Source organism: Pongo abelii, chromosome 3 (genome assembly GCF_028885655.2).
Source record: "Pongo abelii isolate AG06213 chromosome 3, NHGRI_mPonAbe1-v2.0_pri, whole genome shotgun sequence".
In the NCBI taxonomy this organism is placed as follows: Eukaryota; Metazoa; Chordata; class Mammalia; order Primates; family Hominidae; genus Pongo; species Pongo abelii.
Window position 1 is genome coordinate 129,766,137 of NC_071988.2, and position 22,125 is coordinate 129,788,261.

At 39.0% G+C, this 22,125-nt stretch overlaps 1 protein-coding gene across 6 annotated transcripts in view; it reads right to left on the reverse strand.

Moving 5' to 3' along the window:
• The window catches only part of LEF1 (lymphoid enhancer binding factor 1), a 119,651-nt gene that overhangs the window by 22,734 nt on the left and 74,792 nt on the right, over positions 1-22,125 (reverse strand). For 3 of the 6 annotated variants that reach the window (XM_054554247.2, XM_054554250.2, XM_054554248.2), the window contains exons 4-9: positions 18,495-18,627; positions 12,728-12,818; positions 10,961-11,044; positions 8,776-8,898; positions 7,510-7,672; positions 343-450 (exon numbers count right to left, since the gene is read on the reverse strand). In XM_054554247.2, the coding sequence (XP_054410222.1) occupies positions 343-450; positions 7,510-7,672; positions 8,776-8,898; positions 10,961-11,044; positions 12,728-12,818; positions 18,495-18,627 (702 nt within the window). The remainder of the gene's footprint in view (positions 1-342; positions 451-7,509; positions 7,673-8,775; positions 8,899-10,960; positions 11,045-12,727; positions 12,819-18,494; positions 18,628-22,125) is intronic. The other 3 variants (XM_002815045.4, XM_054554249.1, XM_003776513.4) reach the window with 1 other exon arrangement.

A 22,125-nucleotide genomic window follows, 5' to 3' on the forward strand; every position in this document is an offset into this window, starting at 1 on the left:
AGAAAGTAATATAAGTAGTTATTATTAATGTTGCCTTTACATAGTAAGATTATGGTCTTTTTTTTAATCTTTCTTTTATCAAATTTTAATAATAAGGTATTAGTTTATTTCAAAAATTTTATTTAAAAGCATTCACTAGCACCTATAGCAAAAAAAAAGAAAAAAGACAGCTCAAAGCTTTCATAATGCAATATATCCATGAAATCCTTATTACAAAGTTCAGTAACTTCCAAAAAATAAGTAGTACCAGCATTATATACACCCTAAAACACATTTCCTTCTTGAAAGCAAAAGAGCAAATGAGTGAGAGTGGAGAGCCACTGGTATGGAGGAGGGGCTTACATAATTGTCTCTTGCAGACCAGCCTGGATAAAGCTGCATATGTAGCTGTCTTTCTTTCCGTGCTAATTCATAATATTTAGCCTGCTCTTCACGGGAGAGGGCATGCCACTAAAACAGAGAGGAAGGAAGAAAAAAACAAAAGTAAGCAAAATAGCAATGGTATATTTTATATTTCAAAAATCAAAAAATGAAAATATTAAGCTTTTAAACTTTGATTTATTTTTAAATTGCAGAAGACCAAGTGCCAAGTGCTGTAGAAATCTACTTGGAGTCTAGTGGCTACAGTGAAACTCAAACTTTGGTTTCTCTATCCTGTTCTCTGATATCACATGAAACACATCAAAGTCAATCAAAGTGTTAAAGTAAAATGATCTCTGTCACCCACCCTTTCTCTTTTCCAATATAAATTAAAAAGAACTTTCACTGGTGAACCTCAACACCCAACTTAACTGTTTTTCACAGTTAGTAGCATATTCTGATATCTGAGCCCAAGTACTTTTTATTTATGCAAAATGTGATAATTTCCAGATGTCTTTTAAAATAGATATACCCTCTCCTCGTATGAACACTTTCCCATTTTGTCATATGAAGAGTCTGAAACCTTAATCATATGATTATCTATAGAGAAGGACATGAAAAGTCAGCCTGTGTATCTCCGTCTCTTCATTGTCTCCTCACACTCATATAGATGCTGTCTATAGGGACAACACGGATGACACTGTCCAGTCACACAAGCATTTATGGCTATGGCTTTTAGCTTCCTTCTGATGGACAGCAAGGGGCATTATTTAAGTTTATTTTGCCATCTAGAATTTGAGACTGTAATTTCTAATATGAAGAATGTAGCTGCTAATATCCTTCAAACTTTTTGTCTCCTTTTTACATAAGTGATTTTATAGCACATAGAACAAAGTCGTTTATGTAGGAAAGGTATCTGGGATTTTGAGGGGTTTACATTTGCACACTGCTTTGCATACATCTGCACATGACTCACCCCAGTCCCCAGCAGACAGTGTTCATGTATTTTCCCAACTTCCCCAATGCCAGGATCTGCCAGCAGAACTTTCCAGGGAGAACCATCTGGGATTTGGGAGAACCACTGTCCATGAGGGTATGACACAGAGGCGATGGTAGCTATACAAGGAGGAGACCAGAGCCCACACTATGCAAACATACATACTCACCTGAGCACATACACACACAAAACACACACACACACCACTCACATGCTCACCCAAGCACATATACCCACACCCACATGCATAACACACATGCTCCTCTGTGCACATAAACTACACGCACACCACACACGCTCACTTTTGCACCCACATGTGCTCACTTGTGTGCGCACACAATCTGTCGGCTGGGAGCCTCCCTGCTCCTGCTCTCCCCCAGCTCTCAGGTGTGGAGCTTCCCCTTTTGCTTCCTTCCCATTGCAGGCTATGAGATTCTTTCCCATTCATGGCTGCCCTGCATATTAATTTTGATCTCCCTGTTCATGTTTTTTAAAATGATTTTTAAATAAGAAGGGTGTGGGTGGGTTGGAGGAAGGACAGAGTGAGAGAGTGAGAGAGTTTGATGAGAGAGGAAAAACTCCTAGAGGAGGCTATGTCTAAGTCCTAATCAACTTGGACTCAGCCCCTAAAGTGTAGCTAAGAAAACAGACACTTGCTGCTCTTGTTTGACATCAGAACATGAAGCTGATTTCATGAGACTTGACAGCACCTTCCGGCCACACCCCACCTCCAGTTCCAACCACCAGTGCGAGAAGCAGCAGTTCCCACTAGAAGGGCAACAGAGTCCGTTTCCTTTGAAAGCCCCTTAAAAGTCAGGCCGTCTGTGCTGAAGAGGATAGGTGATTTATTGTTTAATTGCTTTGGAAGTGCAGAGCGTGAGGTTAAAAAGCATGACACACAGCAGGGCTTGCCCTGAGCCTAAAGCAAATCAGGTGATGTGCTTTTGTTTAAAAAAAAATTAGAGGGAGGTGTCAGAAAAACAAAACAAAACAACCCTGGAAACAGTTACCTTAAGTACAGTTCTTTGTACTAGTAGAATAAACATTAGACAAATCGAGCCTGAGAAGAATCTGTGTCTGGGGCAGCAGCGTTGATTTAAATTGGGATGGAAAAGTAACACTGCTGCTAGCAACTGACAGCTTTTTAAACCTGGAACACTGACCTAGTATTACAGACCTTCACAGGGAGAAAAACCAAACTGGATACAAAAGGAAACATCATCTTTTGTTGTTGTTGTTGTTGTTTTTTTAAGAGACAGGGTTTCGCTGTTGCTGGAGTACAGTGGTGTGATCATAGCTCACTGCAGCCTCAAACTCCTGGGCTCCAGCAATCTTCCCACCGCAGCACTGAGCTAGGATTACAGGAATACATTACCATGCCTGGCTAATCCTCGATTTTTTAAAAGAAAAGCGATATTTATGGTAGGGTGCAGTGGCTCATGCCTATAATCCCAGCACTTTGGGAGGCTGAGGCACACAGATCACTGGAGGCCAGTGGTTCAGGACCAGCCTGGCAAACATGGCGAAATCCTGTTTCTATTAAAATACAAAAATTAGCCAGGCGTGGCAGTGCATGCCTATAATCCCAGCTACTCAGGAGGCTGAGGCATGAGAATTGCTTGAACCCAGGAGGTGGAGGTTGCAGTGAGCCAAGATTGCACCACTGCACTCCAGCCTGGGTGATAGAGCAAGACTCTGTCTCAACAAGAAAAAAGAAAACTGATATTTACACAATTAGCTTTAGTGCTAAATAAAGATGACTGGCAAGAGGCAAAATTTTACTAATAAGGAAAAAAATTAGGGACAAAAAAAGAAAAGAAGACAGGAAGTCTTCCATTTTAAATTTATTATTTGACAAGTATCATTCCCCTATATACAACACCTTTTATTACTGTATCAATATAATTTTACATAACTTACAGCAGCTGAGAAAACTTAGAATCATAAATACAAATTAACTCCCAAAATAGGTATCAAGTTTGGGTCTTCTACCCAAATGACAAGATATTTTTCAGTTAAAACAAGAAACAGGTTGACAAAAAGACCCAAGCTAACGAAACTGAATAAAAGGCAAGGAGGAAAAGCAGGCATAAACTAAACTATTTATTTACATGTTCCATTGCTTTAAGTTCTCTGATCCCCCCCCCCTTTTTTTTTTGGGACAGAGTCTTGCTCTATCACCCAGGCTGGAGTGCAGTGGCGCGATCTTGGCTCACTGCAACCTCCACCTCCCAGGTTCAAGTGATTCTCCTGCCTCAGCCTCCCGAGTAGCTGGGACAACAGGCGCGTGCCACCACGCCTGGCTAATTTTTTGTATTTTTAGTAGATATGGGGTTTCACCGTGTTAGCCAGGAAGTTCTCTGATATTTCTAATGTACAAAAATGACTCACAAAAAGAAGATCACTTACCAAAATGAACAGTAGATAAAATGATGTAATTAAAGTTTTGCATTGAAAACAAAAACAAAGTCTAGTACAGACCTGAAAGATGGTCTTTCTTTACAGGAATTTCTGAAACACAATTGACTAAAAATGCTTCTCTATCTCTGTTTACTGCAAAATAAAGAGTCTAACTTTTTAAAAATCAAATCTCATTGTCAAGATTTCACCAAGTTGTGGGGAAAATACCTTTAATTTGAATAAACTTGTACAGTTCCAAGATAAAACATTCTCATGACAAATTTGTGATAAATGGATTTCCTTTAATAGCCAGGAAGGTCTGAAGAGAAAAGGCTTATTTTAAAATAAAATTTGTGATATTATTATTTATAATATGGATTAAAAATAAAACTTTGATTAATTCATTTGAACACTATTTTAGAGATATAGTAAAGATGAATAAAAATCAAAAGATAAAATGTTCTGGGATGGATTTAAGATCCACTTTTAAGAACTCAAATTATCCCAGTGTAAAACATCATGATTTTGATGCCAGAGACTTTAAAGAGCTAGCAAGGGCTGCCCTGCCAGAGGGAATTATGAAAGGATAGAAAACCTGATCTTAATCAAAGATCTCAGAGACCTATAAATAGAAACAGGTGTCTAAATCAGAGACCGAGACCCCAAATAAGAACCATCCTTTAGGACACATGCTCGGATCTGGGGATTGTTAAGGGAGCTGAGAAAGTAGCAATTGTTGGAAATGTGCATTAAGAATAGGAAGCATACCTTCATATCATATCCTCACTCTCTTGAGCAGGAAAATAATTCCTACTGGAGGGCCAGGGGGCCCTTAACTCAAAAAAGAAAAAGAAAAAACTAAGAGTTGCATACAAGCTGAAACAAAAACATCAGCCCTTCTTTTCCTCTGATTTCTTCTTTTAAAGAGTCAGGGAAAATGATCATCAGCTTTTAAGGCAGAGTTCTTCCAAGATGATGGGAATCACTCATCTGCCATGATCTGGCTTGGGAAAGCATTATAATTATTGTTATTAAGTGTCTAAGAATCCACAGGGAGATAGGGCATTGTACACAGGACACCAAAAAAGCTATAATCTATCACCACATCCTCCCCTGGAAACCCTGGTGACTTGCAGATTGGAAATAGCTGCATTTTGAGGCTATCCAATGGGAATCAATAATGTAAGAGGGCCTGCTTCCCTCCTGTTCATATGGACTGGAAATCTCCTAAATGTTTTCTGTTATAAATGCTCAAATTTATTAGGTTCAGAACAGAGCTGGTAAAATTATCATCGATAATAGCTAACACATGATCCTCTATGTGTCACAAGGGTTGTTAGATCCTCCTCAACTGAACGTTCATTTGCCGGTCATGAATTTCTTGAGAGGTTGCAAAAACAAACACAGGGTCACAAATTAAGAGGCTACCATACAGATATGAAGAGCATCAACAAATTAAGATGAAACATTTCTAAAATTATAATGATAATGTGACTATGGTGAAAATGTAATTTAAATTAGAGAAATTCAAACTTTTCTTACCACTCTTCAGCCATCTAACTGAAATCACTTCAATCCCATGCAAAGTACTTGGAAGGACTGACTACGTATGTCTTTTGGCTGACAGTTGGATAAACAATCTTAGAGTGTCTATCCTAGTTGTAGCCTGCTGCCTGGTACATAATACGGGCTCAGAAAAATATCATAGCATTGGTGAAAGAAGGAATGAAAAGAAAAGGGCAACCCAGAAACCTGGCAGGTGTACACTTTGAGATTTGGAGAACAGTCTTTCTAGAATCAAGACTCCTCAGGATCATATACATTCTTCCATGTAAAGCCTCATGGTAGAACAGCTCTGCTTCTGTCCTGGAAAGAGTAGCCACCTCTGTTTGCCAGGATGGTCCCCCAAAGGCCTTGCTGTAGCTCCCTAAAAGAGCTAAATGCTTTCCTGTTTCAGAGGCAGCACACACATTCTACTCCATCTGCATGTGGGGGAATCTACCTCTCCCCATTCGTTTCTACTTAGCTCTCACATCTCAGCTTAAATACAGTTTCCTCAGGGGGCCTGCCCAAGCCCCTACTGTTCTTTCTCACTGAATCTTATTCCCTACATTCACAGTATTTATCATAATTTTTATTATATATTTATTGGCTATTTGTCTAATGTCTGTATTCTGTCATAAAACTTGAAGCTCCAGAAAGGGGCTGTATCTATTTTGGCTAATAGAGGCCCTAAAAATGATTTATAGATCTGTAAATTCTAGGTGGATATTTATTTAATTTTTCGAGACAGAGTCTCTTTCTGTTGCCCAGCCTAGAGAGCAGTGGCACAATCTCGGCTCACTGCAACCTCCGCCTCCCAGGTTCAAGTGATTCTCCTGCCTCCTGCCTCAGCCTCGCGAGTAGCTGAGATTATAGGCATCTAGCACCACACACTCAGCTAATTTTTGTATTTTTGGTAGAGATGGGGTGTCACCATGTCAGCCAGGCTGGTCTCGAACTCCTGACCTCAGGTGATCTGCCTGCCTCAGCCTCCCAAAGTGCTGAGATTACAGGCATGAGCCACCGTGCCCAGTGGCTGCATCTATTTTATTCAGCAATTATTACCTAATCTCCAGGCATCATGCCTGACCCAAAAGGATAATAAATATTTGTTTAAAGAATGATAATGGGGCTTTAGGAAGTCGAGGTGGGTGGATGACTTGAGGTCTGGAGTTCAAGATCAACCTGGCCAACACAGTGAAACCCTGTCTCTACCAAAAAAAAAAAAAAAATACAAAAATTAGCCAGGTGTGGTGGTAGGCAACTGTAATTCCAGCTGCTCAGGAAGCGGAGGCAGGAGAATCACTTGAAGCTGGGAGGCAGAGTTTGCAGTGAGCCAGGATCATGCCACTGTACTCCAACCTGGGTGACAAAGCGAGACTCATCTCCAAAAAAAAAAAAAATGATAACAGGGCCAGGAACGGTGGCTCCCACTTATTCACCCAGCACTTTGGGAGGCCAAGGTGGGAGGTTTGCTTGAGCCCAGGAGTTTGAGACCAGCCTGGGCAACATAGCAATACCACATCTCTACAAAATTTGTTTTTTTTAACTAGCCAGGCATTGGCCACCGCCCCGTCTAGCAAGTGAGGAGCCCCTCTGCCTGGCCGCCCCATCTGGGAAGTGAGGAGTGCTGCTGCCCTGTCTGGGAAGTGAGGGGTGCCTCTACCCGGCTGCTCCCCTGTCTGGGAAGTGAGCGGTGCTTCTGCGCAGCTGCCGCCCCATCTGGGAAGTGAGGAGCGCCTCTGCCCGGCCGCTGTGCAACCCTCCAAGTGTGAAGTGACAGCCTTGTGTGTGATCTTCCTGCCCTCCCCGAGTTTGCATTTTCAACATTAAAGTTTACTTTTTAATTAAAAGTTTTAAATTGGAAAAAAAAAATTAGCCAGGCATGGTGGCACAATGACTACAGTCCCAGCTATTTGGGAGGTTGAGGTGGGAGGATCACCTGAACCCAGGAGGTCAAGGCTGCAGTGAACTATGATCATACCACTGTACTCCAGTCCAGCTTGGGCAACAGAGTGAGACGCTGTCTCAAAAAAAAAAAAAAAGAATAACAGTAAAAACAGTTATCAAAATGGTTTAAAATGCATCATATCATATCTTGAAGTGCAAACACATTATATGACCACCTGATATGTGATTAAATTGGGGCAGATCTTCATGAAGCAGTTCCATGGCTACCATGAACATTTATACATGACTCCGCTACTTACCCTTCTGCCGAGAATCTGGTTGATAGCTGCACTTTCTTTTAGAGTACACTCAGCAACGACATTCGCTCTCATTTCTTTCATGTATAACATAAAAGCATTCAGAGGCTTCTTAATGTGAGGTCTTTTTGGCTCCTGCTCCTTTCTCTGTTCATGCTGAGGCTTCCTAAAAGGTGGTGGTGGTGGTTAGGGGAAGGGGTGGAAGGAATGAGGAAGGGATGGGGGAGGAGAAAAGCAGAGCACCTGCTCACACGGCTGCACTCAGGATGGCAACAACCCTCTCACCTCAGAACACCACCAACTTGGAAGAGCAGTTATTGACTCATTTGACGAAACACTGAGAAGCAAACAACCCATCCAATAGGGCTTCCTATCTACTCAGTGACTGAGAATAAAACCCTTTGGTTTGAGAAAGTGGACCTGTCATTATAGAACTATGAACACCAAGTAGAAATGGACTTGGCATTGTGAAGATGCTCCAGGTGGGCTCTGAGGCTGAGGACTTCTCTGGTCCCCTAAGAAGCTGAACACACAGCACAGGTGATCATTCCTCTTTCAGAATAGAGGTTCTTAACTTTTGCAGGGGGTTAAGGACCACTTTGAGAAGCTAATAAATCTTTAGACCTTTTCCCCCAAACAAATGCATGTTGCCTTTGCATATATTCACAAGGGCTTTATGGACCATCACATGCTGCCTCCCACCCCCACCCTCCCATCCACAAAACCTAGATTAAGAAACTAATTACTCATCTCTTCAGAGTAAATTAATTTAGGCCTGCACTCACAGTCTGAGACAACCCTGGCCCAACAGGGAATCTTGGGCTTTATTTGTTCCTTTCTCTTGAATTCTGTGCTGTTGAAGCTTGGAGCCAGGGTAACTGCACTTCCAGAAGAAAGTGCATTAAACCCTCCAATCTACTTCACTCAGGTAGGAACAGGTTCTCCCCAATAATCTGAACCAAGTGAAAATTCAGTGGTAAATGGCTAAACAGCTCAAGAGTCTTCAATGCCTATGTTCTGAAGATTCTTCCATTTTGGTGAGGTTCCCATGATCTTTTAAGGTCCGCGCTCCTTTGCGACCTCAGAATCAAAATCAGCATGGTGAGAATGAAGCTGCTTAATGTCCTCAGGGACAGAGTTTTCAAGGCAGAGGTGCACTGAGTTTCACAGCAACAGAAAGGGGTGAAGGATCACTGTTGCAAAGGAGCAACAGTGTAGAAATCCTCAGTATCCTAAGGCAATCACAGCAGAGCCTGGGTGGATACTTACACGTGCATTAGGTCACTGTCAGTGTGGGGATGTTCCTGTTTGACCTGAGGTGTTACAATAGCTGGATGAGGGATGCCAGTTGTGTGGGGACCAGGAGGACCGGGAATCATATGATGGGAAAACCTAAAAGGAGGAAAGAGAAGAAAACAATGTACTACTGGCTGTTGCAGCAAAAGCTAGATGGAATTTCAAAGCAATCCACTAACTGCTACTGGCTAAGAGTAAAACACATCTTTATGCACAGAAGCATTAACTATAAATTAGAGTGGGCCAATAATTATTTTTTTCTTTCTATATTCGGGTGGAAATATGTATAATTATTCCCTGTAGTTTTTTTCAAACTAATAGTAGAATCTGACATTTTTCCTAGGAGGGCTGTAGGCCATGGGATTTAAAAAAAAAAAAAAGAATCATTTTTCTTGCAAAGCAATTTTGAAATAGGAATTTCACTAAAAGTAATTATCGGAAATATAACACTTTATTTAAGACTTGGCTTTTTAAATGATTTTTAAATGAAAGCAAAACACATCATGTTTTAAAATCTCTGCCTATATTCCTAAGCAAACCATCACAATGAGAATTTTCTCATATTATTGGCTTCCTCATCCATATTAGGAGGGAACAATTGAGAAAACGGATAGGAATCAGTCTCCCATTTAATAAGGTTTCCATTAACATCATCCAAAATGATTTTCTGTGCAGAAATACACTAATGTTTCAGAGATTTCATCTTATGGAAAACTGGTAACAGAAATAAGGAGAAGAATTTAAAGGAAGGATAAAGTTCTGCATCAAGGTTAAAAACTACACTTGCCAAAGGCTTTTTCGCAAGTACGCTTGGACAGCATTAAAAAAAATCTTAAAATATCCACCACCAGCCAACACAAAGGAGGGAAACTGCCATGCAAGAAAAATAAAATAAAGACAGTACTTTTCAATAAGCTCTCTAGATAAATTTGGATATGTTTTAGAAATTTTTGCTTTTCAAACTTTTTAAAATAAACATTTAATTCAGCAAGAACAACATTCTCAGGTCTTTCATCACAGCCTACACAATTAATTTCCTCTTCTTGAAAGGAACTCTGCTAGGATATATATTTTTCAAAAACAAATTTTAAAATATGAAGGAAGCATGGTAAAAATACAAATATTTGACCAAATAATGACGCTTTGCTAAATGTATTACTTGCAAAAATACATGATGCTAGTTATTTGCCTGTGAGAGTTCTATCATCAGATAGTTCTTACAATGTTAAAAAGTATAAAAATATGTTTTAAGGGGAAGGATATTAATTCCACCTCCTCCCACAATCAGCTACATTTACAACTCACTGAAAAAAAAAATTTTTTTAAAGCTGTAATTCACCACAGAAACTTTGAATACTATACCCATATAAAAAAGACATATTCACAACCAGTTAATAACCCACCAGTTTGACTTCCGGCACAATAATGCTAGCTCCCTTGACAAAGCCACATCGAACACACAGATGATGCACCCCAAATGTATGTGTACATCAAGCACAGGGCACAGAGCCATCCTCTCCAGAAGCAAAAGCATCACACACAGCAGCTTCTCGGTGTGGCGCGGCAGGCCTCCCGAGCTCTGCTGGCACGACCATGTCCACACAGGGCCTGATTCACACACTAGGACACACATCCTGTATGGCCTGCCAGCCTGTCCGCACTGTTCTGTCTCTTCTGACAGCCTCCGTCCAGGAAGGCTCTAGACTATCTGGGCATTTTCAAACACTGCCGCATCAAACTGATAACAACTTTCCACAAAGGAAGCAAATTATAGAGCTGAGACCAAACCAGTTTTATCCTCCTCCCTTACCCCACCCCCAGCATATTTTGAATCAAACAAACTCTTCTTGTAATGTCCGCTTTCCGGACAGTTCCCATCCCACAGTCAGGCGGCCATGAATTTGTTTGAAGGCAACGCTTTCCAGGGAGGCTGAGTCCATCCCCCGATAGTGTGGCTGGTCCGGCCGGGGCACAGCGCAGAGCTCCTACCCGGGACTCTCTCTGACACCTAGTGTGGGAGCCAGGCACACTGCACAGACAGACACATGGCTGAGGTATGCACCCTCCTAGCCAACCAAAAGGCAAGCAGAGGCGCACAGGATGCAAGCACAAGAAGAGCAACTTGTCCTCGAGCGCCCCAGTTTCCACCTCCACCTACCTGGACATGGAAGTGTCGACTGACAGTGAGGATGGGTAGGGTTGCCTGAATCCACCCGTGATGGGATATACAGGCTGACCTTGCCTGAGGTCACAGAAGAAAGGAACCCATCAATGACAAAACACGAGTTACCAACCAGTAGTTAAGAGTTGGATGAGGGGAGAAGAGGGAGATATTCAAACAGAATCTTGTGGAAGTATTACAGACCCCGGGATTGTTTCAGAAATGTAACCGTTCCCCTTCCTCACCCTCCACCCAATCAAAGCGTCATTTGCCTTGAAAGAAATCTCCCACCCTCAACTTTGAAACAAACCATCCATGAATTACATCTCTTTTATCCCATCCCCTCTCCCAACCCCATTAATGCTTTGAACAAAGTAAGCACTTAAATGTTTATTGAATATAACATAACCCTGAGAATAGTGAAATATTCCCTTCAGAGAAGGAGCTGAGTGACTTCTTTATCAGAATCTTTGAGAATTTCAGGCAAGGGAAGAAAGAAGAAAATAAAATGTACATTTATATAAAAATAAACATTTTAAAAACACTGTACCATTTCCCCCATATACACGTTAAAGTCAAGAAATAAAAGATTAATTCACTGGAATTATTTTCTCTCCACCCTGAGAAGTCCATTTTTCCCTCTGTTCTTTCTACATCTCTCATTTTTCATTTACACAGACTTTATTTCCAGCTGCCAGTGGTACGATTCAGCACAGGACTATTGCCCCTAAGTCACTAAGTTCAGACAGAATAATTGACTAGGTTTGAAAGTGTATGCATAATCAATTAAGTTCAAGCAGTTACTGACTAAGAGATGTAATGCTGGGGAGAGAGAGAGAGAAAAAGAGAGGAAGCTGGATTGTCCATGGCAGGATGACCCTTCCTAGCTGAAGAAGGATAATGCAAGGATGTCCAGGTAGGGAGATGGGGTACAATGACATGGGGGCTGTGACATAGAGAGTCAAGTGGAAAAAGGAGAGAAACAATTGCTTGAGTTGAGAATTATTTATATGGAGGGAGAATTGGAGAGGGAAGAGTGGAGAGAGTATGGGAGTGGGAGGAGGAAATGTTGTGGGTTAATCATAAAATAATAAAAATAGGCTATACCATGTTATTCTTCCTCCCAAAATATATTTCCTTCACCTTCATAATTGAAAAGATTTTGGAGAGAGCAGTAAGCATATTTTTAGAAATAAACAACAAAATAAAGAGCATTAGCATTCATATTCAGAAAAAAAGAAGGCCCCCAAATCAGTTTTTTACTACTCTGAACTCAAATTGGATGCTTACTTCATTAACATCCCAAAAATGCTCTTATATTGTTGAATTTATCTCTAGTTATTTTTGTCATTTACCTCACTTGCCCACTTACAAGTAAAGGTAGATATTCAATGCGTCTAAATTCATTTTTGAAAAATATAAGTTGTTCATAAAAAAACCTAGAAAAGAAGAACCACACTGAGCACTAACTTTGTACAGGCATAGCAAATGCCCAAAGCCACAAATTGAATCCATAAAACTATAAGCTTCAAAGCAAATGCTACAGTCATTTTCTACCCATATTAGCAAACGGATCAATCCATTTCAAAGTCTGTATGTTTTTTGATCTTTTAAATTGAAATGAACAAAGTTAGCACCTTGCTTGTTGATGTGAAATTTCTTCAACTCCACAAGTGTTACCATTCATAAATCTAATTTCCATGAATGGAAAGTGGAGGAACATGTGTTCAAATGCCTGGCTGAAGGGTGCAGCAAGGTTCTTACCAGCCAAGAGGTGGGGTGATCTGTCCAACACCACCCGGAGACAAGGGATAAAAAGTAGGGATATCAGGAGCTGGAGGATGTCTGGACATGCCTGTTAAACAGAACAGAGAGGTATCATTTACAGATTCACAGGATATTTAACCAGAAATGCAACTACATGTTTTATACCATTCATACTTAAGGTTCAGAATGAAACAATATTTATTCACCAGATCCAAGGAACAGGAGTCAATTTGTTAGCTTTTCTCAAGATTTCAACATCTGGGAAAACTGGGCCTTCAGACAGTATTATCTTAAGGAACTCCTAAAGGAGTAAAGATGCTGCTAGTAATACAATCATCAAAATAGACTTTTAAATTATTTGTTTTGCCCTCAATATTTCACATTATTTAAGAAAATGGTAGACAATTGTTTTGTATGGAATGAGAATGATTTTTTTGTAGAATGGAAAATGATACCCCTTCATAAGTAGATGGCTTGCCATGGTGTCCAAGGATTAGGCAAATTGCCATTTTCATATTTTCATTGGTTCCCTTATGGACACATAGATTTGGGAAATGTGACACCTCAGAGGATCAAAGATTAATTAGGAATCATCTTCAGCCCCATAATGGTCACACTTGATATGATTCATTTGGTCTCTGTCTAAGCTCTTCATCAAGTTGAGTCCTCTGGGCTGCAAGGTCAAGCTGTTCTGGATTAGCCGAATTCCACAGAAAATGAGAGTGCCACCAAATTGTTTCTTGAGCTCACGCTCCCTGGAGTACACTGCCCTGTAACTGTGAAAACCATCTAAAGATTATATGTAATCCCAGTCCCAAGTAACATCCCTTTATACCTTACCCTAGGTACAGAAGAAAAAAATGACAAGACAAATGCATAAAATGTAAAATATAAAAATTTAGATTCAATGTGTTTGGGGGAAAGTGATTCAGAATAGAAAAAAGCCACAGATGTGTCTTCACATAGCTAATGATGGCTTTAAAAGACCACTTCCATATACAAGCACATATTCCAAGGTTTAACACCCAGATTATACGTTTAGTGACTGTAAATATTACATACTGGCTAATATGTGGAATTAGATGAGTACATGGAAGATGTTTCTTAAATATTCTGCTTTTTATTATTTAAAGTGCCTAAGAATTTCATTTGTATCTTAAAGATACTGAAAGCCTTCAAATTGAGAATGACAAGAAGTGCTGTCTTGAAAGTTGGTGTTAATTCAACTTTGAAGTTAGAACGAACTATTTCTCAATTCTTACAGAAGGTAGGTGGGAAGGAAAAAAGTTCTTCAATTTCTCAACAGAGGGCTTACCTTAAACCATCTCATGTTTTGCTGTTTTTAAAATAATGGTCTCAAATCTCCTTTATTTAAAAAAAATTGTTTTTGTTAGAAATACTCTTTTGGTTACAGCAGAACATAAATTTTTTACCCTAGGATTTTTTGGGGGTGGGGGTTTGCAGTGGTGATTCTTAACTATCAGAATCATTGAGGAGGTTTTTCAACTTGCTGCCCCCTTAACTCTGAGATCCAGATACCTCCCCAAATCTCACGGTCTGTAAGGGGATTGCTCAGTCGCGGGGATAAACAAAATAAAATAAAAGCAATACAACTTGACCAACCCTGAAAAACATTAGAATCAATGTTTTATTCTATTAACTTGAAAATCGTAGCGGTCACAGACTATCTGAATTATCTATTTTATTTTGTTTTATTTTTGAGACAGTCTCCCTCTGTCACCCAGGCTGGAGTGCAGTTGTGCAATTTCAGCTCACCACAACCTCTGCCTCCCGGGTTCAAGCAATTCTCCTGCCTCAGCCTCCCGAGTAGCCAGGAATATAGGCGTGTGCCACCATGCCCGACTAATTTTTATATTTTTAGTAGAGACAGGGCTTCGCTATGTTGGCCAGGCTGATCCTGAACTCCTGACCTCAGGTGATCCGCCCGCCTCATCCTCCCAAAGTGCTGGGATTACAGGCATGAACCACAGCCCTGAATTATCTACTTTAATTCCTCTATTTCACAGGTGTGGAAATTGAGGTCTAGAGGGACCAAGTGACTGTTAAGTTATCTGTGTTCTGTCCTGAACTTTTGTCACTGGGACATGGAGAGGTAACTTGTTCGCAGTCACATGTCTTTAAGCTTAAACTCTTACTCTCCGTACTACTCCATGTTCTAAGCATGCTTAGAACACAGCAGTGGTGATACTGTTCAGAAGTGATTCAACAGAACAAAAAATACCAACTAGTTGGATGTTGCTCTTCTGCTAGAAGGAAGAAGGAAGGAGGAAGGAACTAAAGGACAGGTCCTATGCTAGGCGTTTGACTGTATCTATAGAAAGTCTACTATTCTTTCAAAGGTTCCTCTCATAGGCAATTTTCTCTAACTTACAGCTCTGAGAAATCTTTCTCCTATGAATCTATAAGTTTTTTTATTTGTACTTTTAATGTGGGTACTTGGGATGCTCTTCATTTTGTTTTATAGTTAGTCTGTGCAAAGGATTTCCTGCATGAGCTTATATACTGCTTGGAGAAAAAGATCACATTTTACCAATTTATGTATCTAACCACGGTTTTCTGCAGAGGAGGCTCTCAGTTAATATTTCTGACCAATTGAACAAACAAACAACGGAAGTCAGAAGTGTTAAAACAGACCCATTCCATATGCTGGGTCAATATTATCAACCATTTGGCATGCACATGCAAATACATGATGTGGCTTAGGTCATTACGTGAGCAGAAAGTGGATCTGAGTTTTCTAAACAGGTCACTGTCCTTCAAAAATCCTATTTCCAAAGATTCTCAGAAGTGTGTGTCTCTCCACCAACTACTATGCCACTGAAGACACATTTCACATCATTTTTTTAAAAGTTTATTTTTTATTTATTTAATTTTTTTAGAGCTGAGGGGGTCTCACTCTGTTGCCCAGGCTGGCCTCAAACTCCTGGCCTCAAGCGATCCTTGCTTCAGCCTCCCGAGTAGCTGGGATTACAGGCATGAACCACATTGTGCCCAGCACATTTCACATCATTTATTCAACTAATATTTATTGAACACTTACTATGTGCTGGAGGATATACTCAGCGTAGCCTTTAAGGTTTTTAAACTTGTATAGGTAACTTCTATAGACATAGGTGAAATAATACTGGAGTCAGACTATATGGATATACTGCTCACTAGCTATGTATTTTTGAGGAAGTTATGTAATTGCTACTGTTTTATAAAATAAGAATAGGGCTGTTGTGAAGAATAAATGCATTAATATATGTGCTACGGAAAAATGCCTGGTGCAAAAGTATAAGTATTTGTTGTCATTTGTAAGGATAAAATGGGTAAGACATAGAAAAAAACAGACATATAAACCTAGGATTTCCTAAAAGTGCTTTCCTTTTGATATTTTTACCAGACACATAATGAGAAAATTGTCATTAACGTACTTTCCCTTACACACACACACACACACACACACACACACGTGAAAACTAATGTGCTCCCTAATAGGAAATTAACCTGGAGCTGTTTTTCCACAAATGAGAATGAGCTCTGCTGGCAAACATTTTATATTTACGGAATAGTTCTATCTAGGGTTAAAGTGTGAATATGATACTCTTCGGTTGCTTTTTTTCTGGCTGAGGCGGAGGGGTTGGGGGAAGATACAGCTAACTAGTCTATTAGGATCTTTGAAACTAGCAGCTCTGGCCTCAGTACCATCATGCGCTAAGGCAGGAGAGAAAAAGAATTAAAAGCAAGAGATCTAGTAAGCTTATTTTCTTTGCAACAAAAGTGCCCAACTGGAATGATACAAACTCAGTATCATGCAAGTGAGTGCTTTTTTCAAATTGGAGTTTATATATCTCCAGAAGTACATGATGGTAAGGAACACAAGGCCTGGGATAAAACATGATCTTTTTTTAAAACAAGCACAAATAGTGTGTGGACCAAAATACAAAAATCACACCAATCTTTAGAACAAAATAAAGACCGAGGAAACTGCAAGCAGACAACTTCTGGTGATGACCATTAGTCCCTTCTCTGTAGTTTTGTAGAGTTTTTTTTTTTTAAAGTTTGAGAAGCAATGATATAACTTAACAATGATGCAAAACAAGGTAGAGTGGCAGTAAGAGATGGAAACGAGAAACTATATATAAACATAATTGAAAGCCAGTTATAAACTTAACTCTTAAAAAATTGAACTGTCCTATTATTCTTGAGAGAAAAACTACTGAACTATGATTGATTTCTTATTCTTTTTAAAAAGTTAATGTTTCGAAGAGTTTCAAACAGGACCTAGGACAGGGTAAGCACTATTTAATTGTTAAATAAAGAAATAATTAACAACTAAATAGGTTCCCAGATGTGCACCCCCTGCTCAGATGCTGGTCTGAGACTGTGACCCACATGTTTTAGTGGCCTAACTCCTGTCTCCCCTTGGGTATCTCACAGACACTTCAAATTCACCATGAGCAAGACTGGTCCTCCCTCTCAAACTCAGCCTGCTTCCTGAGACCCCTATCTTAATTCCCTTTCTCACTATACAGCCATAGACCTGACTCTTGGACATTCCTAATTTGTTGGAGGCTCTTGATTAAAGGAAGCAGGGTGAAGGAAGGACTGAGGATAAAAAATAAAACGGAGGCAAACCTGGAAATGTCTGCATAAGTGATTCTCACCTTTTTCAAAGTAGTCAAACTCTACTCAAGTCTGTTGCACTACTAACTCAGTCTTCAAATAAGCATTTTAACAAGGAAGGGAAATGAAAGCGTTAAGTATTTAATCTAGAAGTGTTCACCAGTAGTGGAAAGTACACCCAGCCTCTATGCCACTCTTTTTCACACAGTCATTAAATTTTGTTGTCCATTGTAAGCCCCAGAAAGGGATGGACAAAAGGGTAAAATGTACGCAGTGGCAAATTTTACCCCTTTACGTCCTCTGCCTTCACATTGTTTTAAATCTTTTATTTTGACCTTTCAAAGACCCTGTTGAAGTCCAAGTGTGCATGCGCATGCAAAGAGGAACGAGCCACCCTGAGAGCAAATCCACCCTTGAGGTTTGCCCTGAGTGATGGGACCAGAAGGCTTGGTGCACCAGAGCTCTCTCTGTCCTACTCCCAACTCGTACCCGTATACATCAGACAGAAACAGGATGTTTTAATTTTTCAGACCTCTTGTATTATGTATTTTTTCTATAAACAAAGTAGAAGCATATATTAATGCAGAGGCGTAAAATAAGATTCATGATTCTTGGACTTTAAATAGAGGTTTTATACATCAATGATTATTTAGAATATGTAACCTAGTGCTGGTAAATAATAAAAGATGAAACACCATAGGGATACAATGGAATAACCAAAAGAGATTCAAAAGAATAACATCTGAAGTAAAAATCTCCTACTTTCCCCATTCCTATTTTAAAATTACCAGCATCAACATCTTGTACATGCTGAGATAAATGAATATTGTAGAGTACTGAATTTTTAGTATATTTGCACAATCTATTGGTTTACATTGTGAATGAAAGATTTTCAGAGCTGTCACTTGTGGCCCTGCTACGCTTTTCTTCTGCTTTTTAATAATGCATAATAAATGTAACAGATTCTTGTGTGTTTCCAAAGAATTGCTATCAAATGAATTACTCCTGTCTTGTAAAAACATATTCTGATCCACCCAGTGACATGGAGCACCGGCATCTGGAGGGTCACTCAGGCTGATGAGACTTGGCTCTTCATTTGGCAAAAAAGAAGGCCTGGAAAGACAGGGACTCTCACCTTGTTTGGAGTTGACATCTGATGGGATGTGTGACGGGTGTGATCCTGGAGAAAAGTGCTCGTCACTGTAAGTGATGAGGGGGGTGAGAGGATGGACCGCATGGGATGGCTGCACCACGGGCACTTTATTTGACTGCAAAGTAACCACAAGGTCAATAGTTAATATGGATGCCCAGCTCCAGTCTTTTCTCCCAAAGAAAAAAAATCACACAGCAGCAATAACCAGTCATCGACATAACCCAAGAATCACCTTCAGACCTGGACAAGTGGAAATGTCTCTTTTAGAATTTTTCTGAATTTTTCCATGGTAAATACTTCTCAAATATATGAATATGTCACTGATATTCATGAGTTATCAGTTATTTCACCAGTGCCTCTTCAGAGATTTAGGTTGATCACTACTCTTCCAGATGGCATGAATTTCTGTACACATATATTTACACTCTCTTTTCGATTATTTCCTCAGGTTAAGTCAATAAAGAGCGAATTAGAGCAAAATTTACGAATGTTTTACAACATTTGTATTCATTACATATGTCTGGCAGAAAAAGTAAAAAACTGTCCAATAAGCAAATAAATGAATAAATATTGCCAATTCGAAGGATAAATTTTTAAGCCCAATAAATACAAATTTCCTATACTGATATCCCCTCAGCTTATAGTATTTGTAATTCTATGGTTGTACATCTTTAAGAACCATGTTACATCATTCTTTCAAGTTTTATAGCTTTGTCAATCAAACACGACTAGCCATTATGCTTTGGCCCTCCTCAGTTCATCTTCTGCTTCTCTAGTTTCCATAAAAATTAATTGATAAAAAGGAATTTCCAATCTTGAGTTGAACTGCATAATATGAAATACTGCCTTTTTTTTTTTTTTTTTTGAGATGGAGTTTCACTGTGTCGCCCAGGCTGGAGTGCAGTGGTGTGATCTTGGCTCACTGCAACCTCCACCTTCCAGGTTCAAGTGATTCTCCTGCCTCAGCCTCCCAAGTAGCTGGGACTACAGGCACCCGCCACCACACTCAGCTAATTTTTTTTGTATTTTTAGTAAAGACAGGGTTTCACTAATGTTGGCCAGGCTGGTTTTGAACTCCTGACTTTGTGATCTGCCCACTCTGGCCTCCCAAAGTGCTGGGATTACAGGCATGAGCCACCGTGTCTAGCTGAAATACTGCTTTAATAATATTTTTAATTGTTAAAATTGTATATTTTAACACACTTCATATGTCTTATACTTGTTTACAAACATTTTATTATTTAATTTGGAATTCAACAGTCACACTTTTTAATTCAAGTTATCTAATTGGACTTCATCAATTTGAAGTCTGTGATTACTTTGGTTACAAAGTTAAGGTTGTTCCCCCCTAGCCCAAAAGTGCTTACTAAGTAATTAAAAAATGTAAAGAAGACTTAAGTAGGTTTAACCTAATTAGTAAAATAACTTATTTATTTATTATTTATTTTTTATTGATATGGCATAGCTGTAGAAATTTTGTGGTATATGTGATATTCTGATACCTGTATAAAAGGTAGAATGATCAAATTAGGATAACTGGGATATCCATCACCTCAAACATTATCTTTCCTTTCTGTTGTGAACGTTAGAATTCTTCCCTTCTAGCTATTCAATAATCTATTGTTAGCTACAATTTCTCTACTGTACATACTACAACTTATTCCTTCTATCTAACTGTATTTTTATCCCCATTAACAACTTCTCTAGGGGAATCATTTTAAAGAGACTCAATAACCCCTTCACCAAAGAAAAAGGGACTCAACACAATTATATACCTGTTAAAGGTGTTTGTTTCTGATTTTAAACTAATCTAATAATTAAAGCAGTTGCAGGAAAATCTCTCCTTAAAAACACTATAGTAATGGGTAACATGAATTTAAGAGAAATTGAGCATATCATTATGCTCAATTCACTAGTTCAGACATGTCTTCATCATAATTAGTTTGAATTAGTAAAATCTTACTATATTATTGACTAAAATGCATGTGAAATCAGTTTTCTCCTGAAGCAAATATTCATATTTTTTAAAAATTTGAGGAAGTGCCTAAAACTGCACAATGTGAACTGCTTAAAATGTAAGTCCATATCTGAATGGTTAAGAGGGCCCCCAAAACACACTTGTGTGTGTATGGTGGCTGTACCTACAACACACACTAATTTTGAACTTAATATTTTTTTTTACAAATTAGGCATAAAAAATATGTGGCTCCAATGAGAAGGGCTCCCCTTAGAAAAATTAGAATTCTTATACCCTATCTTATAAGAAAAATTATTAATTCTTCTTATACCCTATCATTACAACCTCCATCCAAAAGAAACTTACGGGGGAAAAAAAAACAAAGGAAAAAAAAATCACACTTTTTTTGGAAAATGATATAATTTCCATACTAGATTTCCCCTATTTTATAATTATCAGCTCTTCTTTAATGGCAAAACTTGCATAGCTCATATAGCTTTTGGCGTATATTAAATAGAGCGCCATTATCATAGCCACACAATTTTTCTCTACACACCTCAGCACAAACATCTATGAATATAAATGTGTAAAAGGTTAAACAAATCTTCTAATGCTTTTCAAGTGTTAATGACGCAGTTTTCCAAATAACAGAATAAGCTTCTTAAATACATGGAATTTAGAATGCCAGAAGTGGGGGTGGGTAGATGTGAGGATAGGAGGAGGTTATTATAAACTCTTTTGAAAATGGAAACAAATCTCAACACCCAAATGTTAAAATGAATAGATTTCAAATATACTTTAGAATAATGGCTTTCAGTTTCATTTTAAAAGTCTCATAAATAAGCATAATTGCCAAACAATCTACAAAGATATTTTCTTAGGGTACTTATAAAGAGTAAACACTGTGGAAATCTTCTGGATATATTCTTTTTTTCCAGAGCACCACCTTAAGGAACTTGCATTAGCAGGCAGCATCTTCTTAATGTCTGACCTATCCCTCCAGTCATATAGCTCAGAATCTGGTGCCATGAATTTTTGCTAAATTATGCTATCCTTGCTCTCCTCTTAATTTTACGGTTTTCAACACAGATTTGCTTTCCTGTGGGAAAGAGATAAGAAGCTGAGGATTTTAATTTAAGCCTGGCCTTGTCTTATATTTTGCAAGATGGATAGCGAAAGCAGTACTAGTAGGTGTGTTAAAGCCAACAAGGATTATGTCCATTTTTGTGGCCAAATAATAAAAGTAATATGAAATTTCAATAGCATGTGTGAGCAGAATTCCAAGGGTTATGGTTTGCTTCCTGCCAACCGTCTCCACTACGTATATAAACAGAACAAAGTGGATTCCAACTTACACTGCAGATATGTGGCACATTGTCATCACGGTCAAGAGTCCTCAGCCCAAAAATCTGCAGGCTTCCTCTGATTTCACGAGTTACTGCCCCTTGACACTACGTGCACGCACAAAGTGAGAACCCTGGCACTGCTACTTTGGTTAAGTTTCAAGACAGCCAGTAAAACCATTCTTAATTCCATTCATTTAATCTCCTAATAAAATGTGGTATATATTTTCTTGTGGGGAGTAGGTAAGGGGAAGAATAATCAACCAACTATCTAAGTGTTTGTAGACAAATTAAGTGGCTACATTACATGCAG